The sequence below is a fragment of the Dendrobates tinctorius genome, unplaced genomic scaffold (assembly GCF_039654945.1).
Source record: "Dendrobates tinctorius isolate UK_male_01 unplaced genomic scaffold, ASM3965494v1 ptg000062l, whole genome shotgun sequence".
NCBI lineage: Eukaryota > Metazoa > Chordata > Amphibia > Anura > Dendrobatidae > Dendrobates > Dendrobates tinctorius.
Window position 1 is genome coordinate 15,904,044 of NW_027361730.1, and position 16,544 is coordinate 15,920,587.

At 41.5% G+C, this 16,544-nt stretch overlaps 1 protein-coding gene across 1 annotated transcript in view; it reads left to right on the forward strand.

Moving 5' to 3' along the window:
* The window catches only part of LOC141092949 (guanylyl cyclase-activating protein 1-like), a 56,395-nt gene that overhangs the window by 20,989 nt on the left and 18,862 nt on the right, over positions 1–16,544 (forward strand). The window contains exon 2 of the mRNA XM_073579325.1: positions 7,639–7,788. Coding sequence (XP_073435426.1) covers positions 7,639–7,788 — 150 coding nt within the window. The remainder of the gene's footprint in view (positions 1–7,638; positions 7,789–16,544) is intronic.

The following is a 16,544-nucleotide window of genomic DNA, read 5'->3' on the forward strand; positions in this document are numbered from 1 at the left end:
ACTTTTACCTCCTCAACCATTTCCTCCCTGTTTATAAGGATTAGATCCAAGGTAGCAGTTCCCCTTGTTTTCTCCTTTACCTTTTGGAAGATAAAGTTGTCAGCAAGAGAGGATAAGAATTTCCTTGACCTGTTAGTTTTGCCTGAGAGAGATTCCCAACAAATGTCTGGATAGTTGAAATCTCCCATGACAACTATGTCATATTTTTTGGAGAACTTGGCCATTTGATGCATAAAGAGTTCATCCATATCTTCAGCTTGCACAGGCGGCCTGTAGTAAATGCCTACAATGGTGTCCTTTCCATTGTTCTGTCCTTGTATTCTTACCCAAACAGTTTCCACAGAACTCCCAGTCTCTGAAGCTTCAATCTCTGTGCAGATATACGCATTTCTAACATACAATGCGACACCCCCTCCTCGTTTATCAAGTCTGTTTCTTGCAAATAAGTTGTATCCTTCTAGTCTTGTATTCCAATCATGTGTATTGTCCCACCAAGTTTCAGTGATTCCAATGACATCATATTTCTTTTCCTGTGTTAGTAGTTCCAATTCTCCTTGTTTGTTGCCCATGCTTTGTGCATTAGTATAGAAACATTTTAGTTTGTGATTGGTTTCTCCTTCTCCAATATTTTTTTTAATTAGATTCTTTCGTCTTTGTTCTTCCTTTCCACTTCTAATAGCAGAGTTCTCAGTAGCATTTGTCAGGTGTATGGCTTTTTCTGGTCTTTTGCTTCCCTTCCCATGTTGTTCTAGTTTAAAGCTCTCCTTACAAGTGTAGCAAGGCGACTTCCAAATACCTGCTTTCCAGTCTTCGTAAGGTGCACCCCATCTCTAGCAAGTAGTCCATCGTATAAGTAGTTCACTCCGTGATCCAGAAATCCAAATCGTTGCTGACGGCACCATCGACGTAGCCAGTTGTTCACCTGCAGAATCTTATTCCACCTCCTTGTTCCATGGCCATCCACTGGGAGGATGGAAGAGAAGACCACCTGCGCTCCCAGTTCTTTCACTTTCTTGCCTAAGTCTTCAAAGTCTCTGCAGATGGTTTCCACATTTACCACATTAACAATGTATAGAGTGTATTTCTGAATCATTTAATGTTAGTTTCATTCAAAAAAACTGTGCTTTTCTTTTAAAAATAAGGAAATTTCAAAGTGACCCTAAACCTTTAAACGGTAGTGTATATATACTAGATGGAGGCCCGATGCTATCGCATTGGGAGAGCGGTAATGACACGATGGGGGCAGGTTTTGCAGCATTGAGAATCTCCCCCCATGTGCTCACCCACCTATCCACTCTCTCTTTCCCCAAGTGCTGACTTGTCTCATCTGTGCTCTCTTCTTTGACCTGTCTACCCCATGTGCTATCCCCCTTGTCTGCTGTCTCTCTCCTTCCTGTGCTGTGTTCTCCCCTCATGTGCTGTCCAATTTGAGCTGTCTCCTCCCTGTACACTGTCTCTCTCACCCCTGTGTCTGACCATGTACAGAACATACCACAGCTCCTGGGCAGGGGAGGAAGCAAAAGACAATACTGACATTACAGCAGGAGATAGCAGAGGATACATTTTGTGATGTAAAATGTTCAAAAACAGTCAGTGAAATAGTTTAGCTCACAAAATGAATCCTCTGTGATACCCAGCTGTAATGTCAGTATTGTCTTTTGCTTCCTCCCTAGCCCAGGAGATGTGGTATGCTCTGTACACGGTCAGACAAAGACAATTTTAAAATGTACTTTCATTCATGGGAAAACCCCTTTAATGTGACCGGCTTCCTCTGCCTGTAAACACGTCGCGCATCTGCCGCCAGGATCAGTGGAATGAATCACTGCGCCTGCATGAATGCGTGAGTATGTGAGCATGTGAGTGTGTGAGTGAGTGTGTTAGTGTGAGTGTTTTGCACAGACGGTGGGCGTGTCAAAATGACGCATCCGCATATATCCGCATACATCCGCATGTCCTGCGTACCCAATTTTAAAGATAGGTTCGCAGGACGCATGCAGAAGTAGGCAGACCTAAATGGAAGAAGTGCGGAAGTGGGCGGAGCTTCAGGGAGGAAGTACACAGCCCCCCCGCAAAGCCCTGGTACGCTAATGTGAAACAAGCCTAAGCTTTGTGCCAGTGTCTATCAGAGTGAGACATAACACATTCATATGCAAAGGAAAAGGTTGCACAGAATGTGCCATAATAATAATAATAATAATAATAATAATAATAAATTTTATTTTTATAGCGCCGACATATTCCGCAGCACTTTACATTTCAGAGGGGATTTGTACAGACAATAGACATTACAGCATAACAATAATCACATACAGTAGATTATAACAAATACCAAGAGGAATGAGGGCCCTGCTCGCAAGCTTACAGTCTATGAGGAAAGAGGGAGACACGAAAGGTGGGTGGTAACAGTTGCCCTGATTGTATGGACCAGCCATAATGTTAAGTGTGTGACAGTCCAGACACAGAGGGCTAATGGATGCATAAAGCATGTGGGAACATGATGCGGGAAATCTGGTTATGGTAAAACTTTTGGCTGTGCCACACAGGGATAGGTTAGGTTAATGTGTTGAGGCGATAGGCCAGTCTGAATAAATGCGTTTTCAGGACACGCTTAAAATTGTGGGGATTGGGGACTAATCGTATTGACCTGGGAAGTGCATTCCAAAGAATTGGCGCGGCACGTGTAAAGTCTTGGAGACGGGAGTGGGAGGTTCTGACTATTGAGGATACTAACCTCAGGTCATCAGCAGAACGGAGGGCGCGGGTAGGGTGGTATACTGAAACAAGGGAGGAGATGTAGGGTGGTGCTGAGCCATGGAGGGCTTTGCCATAAATACAAAATAGCATAGTTTGATAAATCTGCTTCATAATTTTATATATCACAGGTGATCAAACAAATAATTTTGTTTGAATCAGTATCTCCCACATAAATATTTCCCAAATGCTATTTTTAGTCTCAACATCCATTTTTTAGACTTATTAGTTTCCAGAAAAAATCACATTGTTTCTAAAGGCAATCAACTTGGCATGCAGTGTCATGTAAATGTTTGGGCACCCCTGGTCAAAATTACTATAATTATGAACAGTTGACCAAGTTGAAGATGAAATGATCTCTAAAAGGCCTAAAGTTAAGGATGATAAATTTCCTTTGCATTTTAGGCAAAAAAAAAATTAAAAAAATAAAATAATAATATATTCATCCTTTACATTTTAAAATTGACAAAAAGGAAAATAGGCTGATGCAAAAGTTTGGGCAGCCTTGGAGATTTGTGTGCTCGGATAACTTTGACCAGTGTTTCAGACCTTAATTTTCCTGTTAGGATTCTGGTTTGTCTATGATCATCGTTAGGTCCATACTATTCTATTTCTTATTCAATTTTCCAACCAGACCACAACAAATCTAAAGCGAACACTTCAAAATAATTTTCTAAAGAGCTGATTGAAATAGGGAATGGGAAACCCACACTTTTTACTAAATACAGTATATCTATAGCAAATTAATGTAGAATTGTTTTTATTTAAAAAGGGACATTTTTAGAATTCAATTGGTGTGAAGTGAATAGAAAGATTACAATTTACCGTTTTCATTATTTGTCATCAGCAGGGGTTTTTACTTCCTACAGATTGAATCTGTGTGGCATTATTTTATTTTTATTGCAGCTTATCCCAACGAAAAATCACATGGTACAAGTGACATACACTCACTGGCCACTTTATTAGGTACACCTGTCCAACTGTGTGTTAAGACTTAATTTCTAATCAGCCAATCACATGGCGGCAACTCAGTGCATTTAGGCATGTAGACATGGTCAAGACAATCTCCTGCAGTTCAAACCGAGCATCAGTATGGGGAAGAAAGGTGATTTAAGTGCCTTTGAACGTGGCATGATTGTTGGTGCCAGAAGGGCTGGTCTGAGAATTTCAGAAACTGCTGATCTACTGGGATTTTCACGCACAACCATCTCTAGGGTTTACAGAGAATGGTCCGAAAAAGAAAAAAAATCCAGTGAGCGGCAGTTCTGTGGCCGGAAATGCCATGTTGATGCCAGAGGTCAGAGGAGAATGGGCAGACTGGTTCGAGCTGATAGAAAGGCAACAGTGACTCAAATTGCCACCCGTTACAACCAAGGTAGGCAGAAGAGCATCTCTGAACGCACAGTGCGTCGAACTTTGAGGCAGATGGGCTACAGCAGCAGAAGACCACACTGGGTTCCACTCCTCTCAGCTAAGAACAGGAAACTGAGGCTACAATTTGCACAAGCTCATCGAAATTGGACAGTAGAAGATTGGAAAAACGTTGCCTGGTCTGATGAGTCTCGATTTCTGCTGCGACATTCGGATGGTAGGGTCAGAATTTGGCGTAAACAACATGAAAGCATGGATCCATCCTGCCTTGTATCAACGGTTCAGGCTGGTGGTGGTGGTGTCATGGTGTGGGGAATTTTTTCTGGGCACTCTTTGGGCCCCTTGGTACCAATTGAGCATCGTTGCAACGCTACAGCCTACCTGAGTATTGTTGATGACCATGTCCATCCCTTTATGACCACAATGTACCCAACATCTGATGGCTACTTTCAGCAGGATAATGCGCCATGTCATAAAGCTCGAATCATCTCAGATTGGTTTCTTGAACATGACAATGAGTTTACTGTACTCAAATGGCCTCCTCAGTCACCAGATCTCAATCCAATAGAGCATCTTTGGGATGTGGTGGAACGGGAGATTCGCATCAGGGAAGTGCAGCCGACAAATCTGCGCCAACTGTGTGATGCCATCATGTCAATATGGTCCAAAATCTCTGAGGAATGCTTCCAGCACCTTGTTGAATCTCTGCCACGAAGAATTGAGGCAGTTCTGAAGGCAAAAGGGGGTCCAACCCCTTACTAGCATGGTGTACCTAATAAAGTGGCCAGTGAGTGTATAGAGTAGATGGCATCAGTAGCCTAATTGCAACACAAAATAAGTTTAGGTAATAGTTAATTTGAAAGACAAATGGGAATGTGAAGTCAGAGGCGCTGGGCCTTACGAGAGCCATGAGAGAAAATGCACAGACCAATAGGTGAGAGTTGGCAATTTGCATAATTTAAATACTGTACCAATTATCAATTTTATCAGTTAAAGGGGTATTCCCACCTCTAAGATCATATCCGAATATGTAGCAGGTGGGCTATGTGCACACGTTGCGGATTCTGCTGCGGATCCGCAGCAGATTTGGCCCTGCGGATCCGCAGCAGTTCTGCTGACATGGTACAGTACCATTCATAAACCACAAGAAAAAAGTATAAATTGCCAAAAATTACAAATTTTATTAAATGCAATAGCATATCATACAGTATTTAATGAAACAAGAAATGACAAGGACACTGCTATCCAAAACAGGGAGCCTATATTGCACAATTGCCCAAATTAGCATACATTCATAAAGTACTATAAGAAATACTAAATGGTATATCATGGAGAGACATCATATATATGCTATACTAAAATGTCAATAAACACATTGGGATTAAATCCATATAAACTTATCAGGACTATAGGAGCTTTCCATAATGGAAACAGGCATGGCCTATCTACTATTTTATATAGAGCTTAAGTGCCCAAATTGTATCGCTACACTATTAGTAAATACCTCCTAATCCCAAAAAGTGGTGTGTGACTAAAAAGACATTCCCCAAAAGGGCACTTACAAGATTAAAGTAAATGGCGCTGGCTTCCCCGTCGCCCCAACGCGCATTTCGCTTCTTCGTCAGGAGGTACAGTACCATGTTAGCCTATGGATTTTAAACTCCGCTGTGCCCACGCTGCGTTTTTTCCGCAGATTACAATCCGCAGCATGTCAATTGTTTGTGCGGAATCCGCAGCGGTTTCACGCCTTTAACATTGTAGAGGTGTGAAACCGCAGGGCTAAACTGCAGGCTAATCCGCAGATAAACCTGCGGATTTACCTGCAGATTTTTCCAAATTCGCGCGGAAAAATCCGCAGCCCAATCCGCAACGTGTGCACATAGCCAAATAATAATAATATTAGTAAATCCTTTGAATTACAAATGTAGTAAAGGTTTTCTAATTTGCTATGTCTCTTTCATCATGTGCAGGAATTGCAGGACCTTAGGTATCCATGGTTACAACCACTGGCAACTAGCTAACTGTCACTATATCAGTTGTTGTAACCATGGATACCTAAGGTCCTGCAATGCTTTCACATGAGGAAAGACACAAAGCGAATCAGAAGAACTATACTACATTACAAATTTTAGGTATCTGCTAACATTATTATTACACCTACTACATATTGGGCAAGGATCTTGGAGATGTGAATAGCCCTTTAACTGATAAAATTGGTAATCAGTTAAAAGGGTATCATCACTTCCAGGACTCCTTGTTCTTCTTTACTCTAAAGATAATTCTTAATGATATAGTCTGTATGTTTAAGGTTGTTGTCCTGCTGCAAAGTAAATTTGAACGAAAAAGGTTATAATCCAAGTTTGGGTAAATGTCCAATTTGCACTGAATTGATATGAAAACCAAAGAAAGAAAACAATTGTGCTAAGAAGCGGTTCAATATAAATAGTATAAATCTTTATTAATTATAATAAAAACAAGGGAAAAAAGTAGGAAAGATAAAAATTCAACATAGTAAACACAGATATGCGGAAAGTGGGTGAGCGTTGAAAAAAATGGTTGAGCTGAAGTTGTTGAGAAATACTTGTTTTGTAAATTACATGAAAAGTACATTAATATATAACAATAGTAAGGGAAGGTAATGGTTAGTACCAACAATCAAAACAGAAGGTGTATGAAAAGGTACATGTCACAAAGATGTACTGTAGAAGTAATCAAAGACGAAATATATTTGTATACATAAGGTTAAAGTGACAGCACTAATTAAACATCCTGAAAAGTGCAAGTACAATTAAAGTGCAATAATGCAAATAATAATCAGGACATGTAAGAAACTAAGTACATAAGTGCATGGACACTCACCCACCAACTACCCGACGCGCGTTTCACTAATTGTATAAAGCAAGTCTTTATATATTTCATCATGAACCTCAATTTTGCCACAGAAAAGATGAAAAAGTGGGCGCGGTGCACGAGGTTAAATTATAGCCAAGAGCTTTTAAACTGTTTTTTTTTAAAGCCTAAAGCTAGAAAATGTTAACTTTAGGGGAAATATATTGATAAATGTCTGGTTTCACGCATCCGTGAGCTACAACCGTGTTATGATCGGAAGACCCGGCCCAATTGCCTCATATAGGCCTATGAGGAAGTTATACTGGTCTGGTCTGGAGTACTGGAGGTCTAGCCAGGTTTTTTTTTATTCAAGCTTGGTCCTATTTGCCTGGCTACCCACACCCATATGTCCACCCATGTTTCAAAAGTATAAAAAGTCACAATTTTTGTGACATATTGACATGTGGCAAAATATGCCTCTTTTTAGTGGAAACACCTTGGCATATTTCTGCCTTCATTTTTCAAACTTTAGAATATTCCACATTAATAAACGTCATGCATTTTTTAAATTAATTTGGCTTAGTATTCTCCAGTCATACTGCTACAGATGAGCTAATGACTTTAACATGTTCACACTTTCAGTGTTAAAATTGTGTATCTATTCATCTACATATTTAATTATTACAGGATGGATATATAGACTTCATGGAGTATGTGGCTGCACTGAGCCTTGTTCTCCGGGGAAAGATTGAACAAAAACTACGTTGGTATTTCAAACTTTATGATGTGGATGGAAATGGCTGCATTGACCGACATGAACTTCTTAATATAATTAAGGTAAGTGAATGTTGTATCTTTGTATCTACTTCCTATATCTAGGCTGTTCCTTGTACTCTCATATATTTTCGTGTTAAGATATTTCCTATACAGGGTGGGCAATTTATATGGATACACCTAAATAAAATGGGAATGGTTGGTGATATCAACTCCCTGTTTGTGAAACATTAGTATATGGGAGGGGGGAAACTTTTCAAGATGGGTGGTGACAATGGTGGCCATTTTGAAGTTGGCCATTTTGGATCTAACGTTATTTTTCTAAAGGAAAGAGGGTCACACATCAAACTTATTGATAATTTCATAAGAAAAACAATGGTGTGCTTGATTTTAACATAACTTTATCCTTTCATGAGTTATTTACAAGTTTATGACCACTTATAAAATGTGTTCAAAGTGCTGCCCATTGTGTTGAATTGTCAATGCAACCCTCTTCTCCCACTGATAGCAACACCGCAGAAGAAATGCTAGTCTAAGGTGGTCAGATTCCTTGTAGGAATGCTCGGACCTGACTCCCATAAGGTGGTGGTGCACCATCTTGTAAATACTCAGGGAATGTGCCATCTTCAGTGCATAAAGAGGGCAACACATCATCATGTAGTAATTTTAGATATCCAGTGGCATTGAGGTTTCCATTGATGAAGAATGACCCCACTATCTTTGTGCCCCATATGCCACACCATACCATCAATTATGGGTGTCAGGTCCGAGCATTCCTACATGAACAGTTTCCTGGAAAGTGGATTGGTCGTCGTGGGCCAGTGGAATGGCCCCCAAGGTCTCCTGATCTGACCCCCTTAGACTTTTATCTTTGGGGTCATCTGAAGGCAATTTTCTATGCTGTGAACATACGAGATGTGCAGCATTTGAAACAATGGATACTGGAAGCCTGTGCTAGCATTTCTTCTGCAGTGTTGCTATCAGTGTGTCAAGAGGGGGAGAAGAGGGTTGCATTGGCAATCCAACACAATGGGCAGCACTTTGGAAACATTTTATAAGTGGTCATAAATTGTAAATAACTCATGAAAGAATAAAGTTACGTTAAAACCAAGCACACCTTTGTTTTTCTTGTGAAATTCTCAATAAGTTTGATGTGTCACATGACCCTCTTCCCTTTGGAAAAAATAATGTTGGATCCAAAATGGCCAACTTCAAAATGGCTGCCATGTCACAACCCATCTTGAAAAGTTTTCCTCTCCCATATACTAATGTGCCACAAACAGGAAGTTTATATCACCAACCATTCCATTCCATTTTATTTAGGTGTATCCATATAAATGGCCCACCCTGTATATTTGGCTGTTATAGTAAATTTAAAGTGGTTGTGTCCTTTCAAAAAATATGGCACAGGGCAGTAACTGAGGGCAAGGTATTTCTTTTCCAGGCCTCAGCACACTACATGAAAATGGGGGTTCTGGCTTGATGTGTTTAATTGTATTACATTGGCGATATGCCTCTGCAGATTGCATGGTGCTGCTGTATTCGGATGGACAGGACCAGATATTTTGGAGATTAGGGAGGGAGACCACAGTTCAAAAACAAACTTTTTGCTAAACATTAAAGTAGTAAGAACTACCTCCAGGAGATAGTGGGTACAAAGATTTACGGATGTTTCTTTAGCAATAAGCAGAATTGTACATTTTGCCTTCACATACAATGTTATACTGTCTCTCTCTGCTCTCACTACAGCCCAGCAAACTATCTTGGGAGCCTCCGTATTTCTCCTTAGATGTAACACTACACCTCACAGCTACTCTCAGTTCCCAGTTGACTAATTAGGACCTCACGGGTGGGGTTCTTCATATGACTCCTCAACTAGACTTCCAAAGTTCAGTCGACAAGAGTCATGGGCTGCATCCTGTAGAAACACATCCATTAATTTCTCCGTAGTAGAGGATGTGTCCCAATATGGCGACTACGTGGTTTAGTAGCTACAATGCTATGTGTATTCTCTTCCTCTTGCTTCCCTTTACTTTTGCCTTCTGTTATTTCTCAGTTAAAACTCCACACGGTCCTGATGGGCTTCCAGGTCTAGTCCTCAGTCCTTTTTTATTTCTTTTCACTTCTTTTAGGTCTCCTGTCTGCAATTCGACTTCCCTCTGCTTCCTAAAGTTACTGTCACACTTAGCGATGTACCAGCGATCCCGACCAGCGAGATGACGCGGTCAGGATCACTGGTACATTGCTAAGTGGTCGCTAGTGAGCTGCCACATAGGCAGATCTCACTAGCGACATCGCTGGGGACGGGGATCGCTACTTACCTGTCACACCAGGCGATCCTGCGTCCTCCCGTCCAGCTCCACGCGTCGCTCGTCCTCACAGCAGGAAGCGCCGCAGGAAGCTGACGACGAGAAACAGTCCTGAACGTTCTCGCGCGATCAGCGATAACCAGCGGGGGAGCCGGTCGTAGGTAAGTATCAGACACAGAGATATCGCTAGCAATATCGCTATAACGTCACTAGTTATAGCGATATTGCTAGCGATATCTCTTAGTGTGACATGCCCTTTAGTCTCCTCATAATATTACTATCTGGGTCTTTAGTCTCCCTCAAACACCCATTAACATGCAAATCTGCCAACTATCTGACCTTAGGTCTAGTGCTGCTGGATACTGGGCTCTCTGCCTTACTACCAGGAAATCATGTCCTGTGTCCCTATGTAGCTCCTTCCATTCTGGGCTAGTCCCAACTATTAACTTGTCTATCCCTACTAACTACCTGTTGCTGCGTAGGCTACATCTTCATCACATGACAATGCAGATTACTAAACATGCAATACACTGAATGTGCAAAACAACAAAATGCATTATTTCAGCACAGATTCTTCAATGGCTGTGCACAGCATCTGCACCTCCCTACAGTCATGCTGACAATGTGACAGCCAGAGATCTCAGCAGCTCTGTCGTGTAGATGGAACGCCCCCTAAGAGTCACTGAGTTCACTGATTGTCTGCCACGCTGTCAATGTGACATCAGTGCCCTTAATAATATTTTTTTAGTATATGTTTGGATTTCTTTCTTTTTCTTCTTTTTTTTGGTAAAGTCTACTTAGCATAGGTCTGCCATTGACAAAAAAATTATGAAAAAAATAATACTGCCTAGTGTACTATTTTTATGGGTAAACTTGCATTAAAAAAACATACTTGACTGTGTTTTTCAAAGTAGGTAAAATAGGATATATACTGTTTCTGCAATGGTACTAAATTTTATTATAATTTTTTTATATTAAGTAAATTAAACTAAATAAAGTCATCAATAACATGTATGTGAAATATCAGGGATTGTCACGACTACAAGGGTCGGTCCAGCAGATGCCACCACGAACACCAACAACGGGATGGGAAAAGGTGGAGGAAGGCCCTAATAGTTGGGCGTGAGGGATGGGCCACCTCCTAACAGCCTGTGCCTATCCCTAAGCTCCCCTAACGCCCTATGCGGGTCCTTCCCCTTACCGCCGTCACAAACCTTCTTCTCTAGCTGTCACCTCACTATAACCTGGCTAGTGCACTGGCCGGCAAAGACGCTAGCATACCACTGCAGATGATGTAAACACAGGAGGTAATAAAAAGCGCAAGACAGACAAAGTAAAGACAACAGTAACTTAGCTCCAGGCTCGGCTGCCAAGCTCCCCACCACAGAGGATATGGAAATAGGACCCCAAACTCCACAGAAGTAGTAGATTCAGCGCTGACACCAGAGAGCTTTTCACTCATCGGCTGGTCTCCATAGAAAATTCTATCAGCGCTGTAAGCTGATGCGTCATGTGGCTATTTAAAAGATGGTGGGAGTGGTCACCACCCACATCAGCTGACCTAGCAATTCAGCATCCCGCCAGCAAGGAAAACTGACATTAACGCATGCTGGCCTGAAAGGGAAAAAAGCTACATTTGAATTAGAGTGGAACCAGAGCTGCCACACATTCAAAAATGGATTGTGACAGCGATTCTGTTTTTCATGTCTTATCCTGTAGTTGTTAAAGGATTAGTCATGAATATTAGATTGGTTGAGGACTGAAACCCCGCACAGTACAGATCTGCTGTTATCATCTCCAGCAATGCTGGATGTGAACAGCGTACAAAAATGAAACCGTTCTGCTCTGTATACTATGTAGTAGCCATTCTCAGAAACTGCACCTCATTTCCAACTGAAGTCAATAGAAGCTAAGCTGCAAAACCAAAGAAAGGCCACTGAACAGCTTAGTTCCATCTCTGTGGATTGTTTGCATTTGGCCACCACCAGAGCTGATAACTGCGGATGGGTGGGGGTTTCATGTGTCAGATCCACATAGATTATCTGATGTTAACCTAATCACCTATCCTAAGGACAGGTCATCATTATATTAGTCCTGGACAACGTCTTTAACACAGGGTTAATTTCAATGAAATCAGTTCTTAAAGAAATAATAAAATTACTGTGCCCTGATTAGAACCAACGTACATTTAAAGTTGAGGGTCAGCACTACAATTCTACTGTCAGAGATCCAGTATTGTTAATACTAGATGGTGGCCCGATTCTAACACATCGGGTATTCTAGAATATGTATGTAGTATATTTAAAGGGAATCTGTCACCCCATTTTTGCCCATAAGCAGGGGCCACCGCCATCAGGGGTTTATCTACAGCATTCTGTAATGCTGTAGATAAGCCCCCGATGAAACCTGAAAAATAAAGAAAAACACGTTAGATTATACTCCCCGGTTGGTGGGGGCGGGTGCGGTGGGTGTCGCGGTCCGGCGACTCCCATCTTCATACGATGATGTCCTCCTCCTTGCTTCTCCCTCGGCTCTTGCGCACACGTACTTTATCTGCCCTGTTGAGGGCAGAGTAAAGTATTGCAGTGCGCAGGCGCCGGGAAAGGTCAGAGAGGTCCGGCGCCTGAGCACTGCAGTACTCTGGCGACACCCATCGGACCGGACCGAATGCCGGAGTGAGTATAATCTAACTCTTTTTTCTTATCTTTCAGGTTTCATTGGGGGCTTATCTACAGCATTACAGAATGCTGTAGATAATCCCCTGATGGCAGTGGCTGCAGCTGATAGGGCTAAAATGGGGTGACAGATCCCCTTTAAATTGCACGTCAATATCGTTGATTGCGGCAAATCTGTGCGGCAGGAGATGACCCATGGCAACCGTCGGAAGATCAGCGGCTAGCGCCGCAGATCTCCCGATGGTAGCAGTGGCGTGCGTTGTTCAAATTCCACGCCAATTCTTGGCTGGACTGTGCCTGTCGCTGATTGGTCGCGCCTGGCCGGCCACAACCAATCATCGACGCGGGATTTCCGTTACAGACAGAATTAGACAATTATATAGTAGATTATAAATATACTGCTTTTTGCTAGAAGAAGAAAATACAGTAATTATCCACTAAAACAGTCTATGACCTTAATGACCAACCTATTTTTTTTAGTTTTTTTTCTTCTCTGCTTTTCAACAGCCATCATTTCTCCATTTCCCACTGATGTGGCTGTACAAAACTTTTTATGGTTTATTCACACTGACGAGTAGCATCCAATGATTCTTCTTCTCTATGGTATAACATTGGAATGAGTACTAGTGTGCTTACCAGTGTGAGTGAGCCCTTATGTGCAACAAATTGTATTAGTTTTTAGCACTGCTTTGGGGTACACATAAATTACTGTGAACTTAAAATAATATTTGGGGAGACACAAATGTGGGAAAAGCAACTTTTGTTTTTTTACGTTTCCCTGTAAAAATTCCATTTTTGGTTTATTTTAATTTTTTTTTTACGGTTCATGTTTCAATACAAATAACCTGTTGTATGAATTTTCCAGGTGATTTCATTTGTGTAGATACCTAATATATGTACATTTTTTGGTAGTTTTACTTCTTACATGTACAGTGGGGAAAAAAAGTATTTAGTCAGTCAGCAATAGTGCAAGTTCCACCACTTAAAAAGATGAGAGGCGTCTGTAATTTACATCATAGGTAGACCTCAACTATGGGAGACAAACTGAGAAAAAAAAATCCAGAAAATCACATTGTCTGTTTTTTTTCATTTTATTTGCATATTATGGTGGAAAATAAGTATTTGGTCAGAAACAAGCAATCAAGATTTCTGGCTCTCACAGACCTGTAACTTCTTCTTTAAGAGTCTCCTCTTTCCTCCACTCATTACCTGTAGTAATGGCACCTGTTTAAACTTGTTATCAGTATAAAAAGACACCTGTGCACACCCTCAAACAGTCTGACTCCAAACTCCACTATGGTGAAGACCAAAGAGCTGTCAAAGGACACCAGAAACAAAATTGTAGCCCTGCACCAGGCTGGGAAGACTGAATCTGCAATAGCCAACCAGCTTGGAGTGAAGAAATCAACTGTGGGAGCAATATTTAGAAAATGGAAGACATACAAGACCACTGATAATCTCCCTCGATCTGGTGCTCCACGCAAAATCCCACCCCGTGGGGTCAGAATGATCACAAGAACGGTGAGCAAAAATCCCAGAACCACGCGGGGGGACCTAGTAAATGAACTGCAGAGAGCTGGGACCAATGTAACAAGGCCTACCATAAGTAACACACTACGCCACCATGGACTCAGATCCTGCAGTGCCAGACGTGTCCCACTGCTTAAGCCTGTACATGTCCGGGCCCGTCTGAAGTTTGCTAGAGAGCATTTGGATGATCCAGAAGAGTTTTGGGAGAATGTCCTATGGTCTGATGAAACCAAACTGGAACTGTTTGGTAGAAACACAACTTGTCGTGTCTGGAGGAAAAAGAATACTGAGTTGCATCCATCAAACACCATACCTACTGTAAAGCATGGTGGTGGAAACATCATGCTTTGGGGCTGTTTCTCTGCAAAGGGGCCAGGACGACTGATACGGGTACATGAAAGAATGAATGGGGCCATGTATCGTGAGATTTTGAGTGCAAACCTCCTTCCATCAGCAAGGGCATTGAAGATGAAACGTGGCTGGGTCTTTCAACATGACAATGATCCAAAGCACACCGCCAGGGCAACGAAGGAGTGGCTTCGTAAGAAGCATTTCAAGGTCCTGGAGTGGCCTAGCCAGTCTCCAGATCTCAACCCTATAGAAAACCTTTGGAGGGAGTTGAAAGTCCGTGTTGCCAAGCGAAAAGCCAAAAACATCACTGCTCTAGAGGAGATCTGCATGGAGAATGGGCCAACATACCAACAACAGTGTGTGGCAACCTTGTGAAGACTTAGAGAAAACGTTTGACCTCTTTCATTGCCAACAAAGGATATATCACAAAGTATTGAGATGAAATTTTGTTTCTGACCAAATACTTATTTTCCACCATAATATGCAAATAAAATGAAAAAAAAAACAGACAATGTGATTTTCTGGATTTTTTTTTCTCAGTTTGTCTCCCATAGTTGAGGTCTACCTATGATGTAAATTACAGACGCCTCTCATCTTTTTAAGTGGTGGAACTTGCACTATTGCTGACTGACTAAATACTTTTTTTCCCCACTGTATGTAATAAATATTTTGTTTTTATTTAGGCTGGGTTCATATTACGTTTAGGCAGTCCATTAGACGGACTGCATTACACCGCGGCATAACGCGGTGTAACGCAGTCCGTTAACGCTGCCATTGCCCTCCATTGTCAGGCGCATCGCGATGTATGCCGTAAAGCGGCACGCGTGCGCGATGTGCCGTCATTCAGTGACGGAACCTTGGATGCGGGCTGCAGCGTCTGAGGCTCCGTCACCGCTAGCACAGATACAGCATCTGTGCTAGCAGTACAGCATGAGCGCGATCGCGTTAATGCTATAGCATTAATGCAGACCGTCAACGCTATGCGTTGTACCAGCTGCATAATGCAATGTGACCATGGCCTTATGGTGAGGACTTTTTACAATTTTTTTTATTTACATTTTGCGCATGTTTTTGTGTACATGTTTACACAATTTGTTCCCCAATCAGTCAAGAAAGATTTCTAGGGAACACTTTTTTTTTTCTTCATTGATTATTTGTTTCTCTGTAACTGCATACATAGGAACCGCAGTTACAGGGGAAAAAAAACAGAGGCCACGTGCAAACGTTGAGTATTTGATGAGTTTTTTTACCTTAGTTTTTATAAGCCAAAACCAGGAATGTGTGATAAATCCAGAAGTGGTGACGTGTTTCTATTATACATTTCCTCTGATTGTTCCACTCCTGATTTTGGCTTACAAATATTTAGGTAATTGACTCACCAAATACTCAGCGTCTGCATGTGGCCTAAACTGAGAAAAGTCGCTGGAAGAGTAAATCAGAAACAAAAGCCTGAAGAGATGAACTGGAATATAAGTTGGTATGCATACAACATGTAGGCACATGTATATATTGGCCACTAGATAGACAAAACCTAAGATAAAAAACAAAATAAGCAAATACCCTGCAGTAAATAACAATAGTGCATGAAGATAACACATAGTTCTTAGTGAACAGAATTTTGATTAAAAAAAAGTAAAAGCCATCCCACCGCGTCAAGGTGACCCTATTCGGAGCGGTCCTAACCTCTAGTATTAAAACTTTAACATATGTCAAATGACGTAAATGTGAACAAGGTCCGAGTAGGACCAAGACCTCCAATAATGGACACCAGCCAACGGGAGCTGTATAAACATAATGAAATTGGAGTGCAAAAAACCTGAAACAAAAAAATAAATAAATAAACTGGAATATAAATTGGTATGCATGAAGCGTTTAGGCGCTTGTTCACACTGGCCACTAAAAAGACAAAACCTAAGATAAAAACAACATAAGCAAATACCATGAAGCAAATAAA